This window comes from Nicotiana attenuata, chromosome 11, assembly GCF_001879085.1.
Source record: "Nicotiana attenuata strain UT chromosome 11, NIATTr2, whole genome shotgun sequence".
Classification (NCBI taxonomy): domain Eukaryota; kingdom Viridiplantae; phylum Streptophyta; class Magnoliopsida; order Solanales; family Solanaceae; genus Nicotiana; species Nicotiana attenuata.
This window is the reverse complement of record NC_031999.1, coordinates 23,798,038-23,803,195: the sequence shown is the minus strand read 5'-3', so window position 1 is coordinate 23,803,195 and position 5,158 is coordinate 23,798,038. Positions and strand designations below refer to the sequence as shown.

The window sequence follows — 5,158 nt, the reverse complement described above, 5'->3', positions numbered from 1 at the left end:
TCCACGATCTTCTCTACTGGTATCACATTAGTTTGTTGAATTTTATTTGCAGCTCGTTTGGCATTCAACAACTCCCTATCATCACCTTTTAACTTCTCGACATTATTCAGCTCCACACCATTCATATCAACGTGCACTGTATTTTTGTAGACTTCACTGTTTCTTCCTTGTATTGATCGACATGAATTTTCATCATGTCCTTGATGCTTACAGCAGGTACAATACTTTGGAAGGTTATCATATACCACCTGTTGATGAAACTCCACATACTTACCAGAAACATTGTCGACGATGTGAATCTTAACTTTCTTAGGATGTTTGTCCAAAAGGTCTAACAAAACGTTAACTCTCGCAGCACTTGGCCTAGTACGATCCTGCGTCGCCTTGTCTACAACAAGTGGTTTCCCTACTGCTGAAGCGATCGACAATGATTTTCGTGCAAAAAAATTGGGCGGCAGATCTGGGAAAGAAATCCACACAGCTGACTTTGATGTTTCTTCTCTAGGATTAAAAACTAGCGTCCACGGGAATGTTCTGAAGAAAAATTCATCTCTTTTAGATTTAATATATCCAGTAGACCTTGATACAAACTGGACATAATCATCAAACAAATCAAATCTTACTAATATATGTCGAAATTCAAGCTGCCCGATGTTGCAATATCCTTTAATCTCGAACTGTTTCGCAAAATTCTTTCTAAACTCGTGCAACTCTGGTTTTCCATATGAAAACTTGACGATGACTGCTTGATGAAGCCCTTCTTCGATGGTGAAATTGTTAACCTCCTCCATGGTGAATTCAATGGTTGGTTCTCCATGTTCAATTCTAACTGGAAATAAACTTATATTTTGATAATTTTGAGCAGATTCTTTGGTAACGATTCGCGCCGCATATGACTACTTAGTATTAAGGATCGTGTTTGTCGCATTAGTGTTATGATTCTGCTCTCCCACAACCAAGGGCTAGAGAGAGACGCTGGAAGCCATGGCAGCCCCCTAAGAATTGCATGAAGACGAAGAGAGAGAAAGTAGAGAGAGGGGAGAGCGTTTGCACGGCTTTTTTTTTTATGAATTATTAAGGGGGCCATCTTTTGATTCGTAATATTGGATATGACCCGTTCTTGGAGGAAACTGGATGTTTTGCTAAATTCCCTTGGGATAATCCGATTTTGCTGGTACCAAAAAACTGCACACCCCATGGTTTTCTGAAAAGGTTCGGGATCAAAAAGAGCGATGAATTGGGCTATTTGACAAAGTCTTACATTTCTTTTGACTTTCTGTATGAACAATATGGACATATCAAATCATACCAGTTGTTTCACGAAGAATTGGCCATCACTTTTATTGGGTGGATTCACCCTAAGGTTTATGTTTTCATAATGTGTTTTCTTGGGGCTGCTGATCTGGAAGGAGTTAAAATCCATACCTGACTAGCCATGGTAGCCAGAACCATGATGGAGGTAATTAAGGGATAGACTTACACTATGTCCCTATGGTATTGATAGAAATGTATCAAGCGCTGGACCTATGCAAGCACAGGGCATGTTACTTGAGGGTAAATCAGCACTAATGTAAGCTCACTCGGTTCGGAATGAAGTAGGACTTCTTTCGGGTTGTAATAAAGGATTTTGGATTAGGGTAGTACCATATGAGTAAGTGGTTACACCTTTCCTTAAGCACTCCATATTTTCATTTCTTGGCTCACAATTACCAATTCTTAGAGGCATTCTCTTTTTATTGGGGGGTAGAGAGAGACATGATATCACTTTTTCTTGTTCATTTCATTATTTTTCTCCCTTGATGCTCATGTTAGGGATTATTACCTCTTTTTGAATCCATCAACCCTTCCAATTATTCTCTTTTTTTTACCTGATACCTCTTTCAAATTCCTCAACTCTCCCCCAAACTTATGCCTTAAGCTACTTATTTTACAAGGTTGTTAAGGAAGGTCCGGGTGCCAAGAGAGGATCACGACAAAATGGGTAAAGGCTTATACATGGTTATCAAATGAGAAAGGCTAGACACTCAAAGGGGGTTGACTAGGGATAACGATATTGGTTGGCAACAAAAAGCTCAAACGGGCCAAGTAAAGCCTACAATCATTTCTCGAATGAAGAAAAAATTAGGATTTCGCCTTGAAGCACATTCAGGGCAAGTTCTTGACCATTCGCACGGATACTTAGACTAGCAACAAATCACCTCACCCGTCACATAACTAGACCGTAAAAGAGGATAGAGTCGAGAGCCTACAACAACCACACTCAAGTTAAAGATCACTATGGTCCAATAAACCACTTGATGATTACCAAAGTCAATTCAAGAGTCTCAAAGTCACCAACTAGAGCTATTTTCTTTCGAAAGCCTTGTTTCAAACCATAACCACGTAGTTAAGTGTGTTGGTACCAAATGAAGCATGAATAACTCTTTTTCGAGAATGACTTGATTAGGCCTTTTATTCATTACTACTACTACTATTATTAACTAAACACAAAAACATACTTATTCCTTTAAGAGAGTTGTCACGCCATCCATCGTTGGGATGAGTCACCCGGTTCACACAAAAACTACCTTTGAAAAGAACCATGAAATAAGAAAACCAAAGGCTTATTATTTACAAAAACATAAAAAGAAGCTACTAATCAAAACAAGAACTAAAGTGGAAAAAATAAAGAAGCTACTAAACAATAACTACTAAAGATAAATAAACGACAAAGAAGAAAAGGAACAAAATAATCCAAATATTACAGTCCAAATGTATCAATAATGTGTCAATGTCAAATAAAATAAACTCCACCGCCCTGAATAAAAGTAAGCATTGTCCCCAATTCTTAACAAATAAGAGTGAAAAGAGGGAAGGCAAAGAAAACTCCCTAAGGATCCCTGGACATTTCAGTGTCCCTAGCACATCATCTCCCGTCGGGTCAGCCAGCTGTATCTCATCATCATTATATCTGGGAGTGGCGAGAGTGACAAACATCGCACGCACTGCCTCAGCAATGTCGGCAGCAAGGCATGGCTCATCAGACTGGTCAGCTAGTGCAACCGGTGCAGATGGATCTGGAACGGACTGGTGTGGGTCAAGTAATATATCAAAAGGTAGATCCACAACCATCACAAGTCTGGTTACCTCCTTCCTGAGCTTGTCAACCGATCTCTTGCTTACTTGGGACTTCCTCATCTTCTTCACTTCATTGGCCAACTCTTCAATAATTGACCCGTGTTATACCAGAGTGTCCATGATCCTTTTTTAGTTGTCCAGAATCTTCTTCAACTTCTCATCAAGATCAGAGGAGACCTGAGGTGCCTGTGTAGATGACTGTGCTGCAACAGTACTAAATATATCAGACAACTTTGAAATAGTTGAGTGCATCTAGTTGTTGAGACTCGCCAACATCCGGGAGACTCGCAGAGCAGATAATGGAGCTATGGGCATGGGCTCTGGCCTCAGAGCTGGAGCAGGGGCTGTGGTTGGATCTGAAGATGGTGGCGGAGGCATAGCAACAACATTAGAAAAGGGCTCAATAGAGGTAGATGGAATGTCAGCTGTCTCAGTAACTACCACTTCCGACTCATCAAACTGGCCTGTGGTGGTAGAAGGCTAAACTCTCTTCTTTAGATTGGTTGCATCCATCAAGGAGTACCAGTCAAATGGATTCTTTGGCTTCATCTTTGTGTCATATGTCCTCGGCTCTACCTTTGCATTAGTAAGGTACTCTGTAATGGTGTTGGGATAAGGGTAGGCTGTGTGGTCTACTGAGCTACCAATGAAATGTTGGCCGAAATCACGACATCCACGTTAATTGGGTATCCGGCCATGATAGAAGCCACAAGAACATCATGTGGATGAGGCGAATGAGTCTCGTTCTGGCACAAATCAAGTTTGCTGCATACAAAAGTCTGCCATCCCTTTGCCTCGAAACTAATGTGCTCCGGTAGATGAGAACCCCAGAAGTGATCCATGGTTGTGGTGGCCCTGGTGGTGCTAATATCTCTGCTAGCTAAGGTCAAATTTCTTCTTTCATTGCACACTTCTCTAGATACTCTTTCGGCTCCAAGTCCTCAAATCCCAAGTACGCATTTAATGTGTGGTGATTGAACCTCACATTGAGGTTGTGTAGTTTAGTTACCTTCATCCCTTTCTGGTTGTGAGAAATATTTGTGTAGAACTCTCGGACGATGTACTCCTTGGCATCCTCTAATCTCTTAGTAAACCACATCCAACCCTTTCTTGCTCTGAACTGCCTCAACACCAATGGGTTATATGTATCCAAATCCTTCAACAAAAATTGCCACTCGAGTGTCAAGGATCTCACCGGCCACCATATGCGGAAATTAGTGAAGGCAGCCACGGTGACGAACCTATCCTCCTATATTTCATTTTTCTTACATCTCTCCACACCCGTGGATTTACCATCTCCCTCTCTACCATCATCGGGGATATCCTGTACAATCTGTGCATCTGTATTTGGGGCAGCTGCTGGCTCAGAGGTCTGGCTAGCACATTCCGACCTCTTGGGAGTGCTATGAGATAAAGAGGCCTCATCCATGAGCTGAAATCGCTCATGTGGCCTAGACTGTGTGGCCGCTAGGTCCTCCTGAATAGAGGCTGAGTTGCCCTCGGAAGCTGCCATAGACGGGACATAGGAACTAGACTCGGAGAGGTCCGCACCTATCTCTCTGCCAGTTGTGGACTTCTTCCGAATAGTTTTGGGTTGGCCAAGGGGCAAGGTACCTCTACCTCGACTTCTAGAATATTCACCTCTTCCTTTTGTAGTTTCGCCGCGGCTGCACGATTGAACCATTGTCTATATCAAAGAAAAGAAGATTGTTAGTTGCAAGTCATCATTCAACACATTCAAGAATTATGTAGGCAAGGGAGAACATTGTGGACATAGTGTGGTTATGACAAAAAAACAGGGCGAGAATTGGGTTATGCGGTCTGTACATTTTTAATGTGCGACGCAGAATGGAAGTGCGGTCTGCACAATTTCAAGTGTGGCCGCACTTCAGACAATCAAACTTCAAAGGCTCAGAAGCCTCTCTCTGAAGACAGTGCAGAGGCTGTCTGCACATAGGGTCTCAAAAATTGTAGACCTCTAATGGCTAAGTGCGGCAGCTCACAGAATTCTGCGGTCCGCACATTGTAAGTGCGGCCGCAG

At 42.1% G+C, this 5,158-nt stretch overlaps 1 protein-coding gene across 1 annotated transcript; it reads right to left on the bottom strand.

Annotated features, from left to right (window-relative positions):
* LOC109234764 (CASP-like protein 4A1) lies at positions 3,247–4,801 on the bottom strand. The gene is made up of 3 exons (XM_019400825.1): positions 4,387–4,801; positions 3,392–3,581; positions 3,247–3,331 (listed from the first exon to the last, which is right to left on the bottom strand). Exons 1-3 carry the CDS (start codon positions 4,799–4,801, stop codon positions 3,247–3,249), a joined length of 690 nt encoding a protein of 229 aa, XP_019256370.1.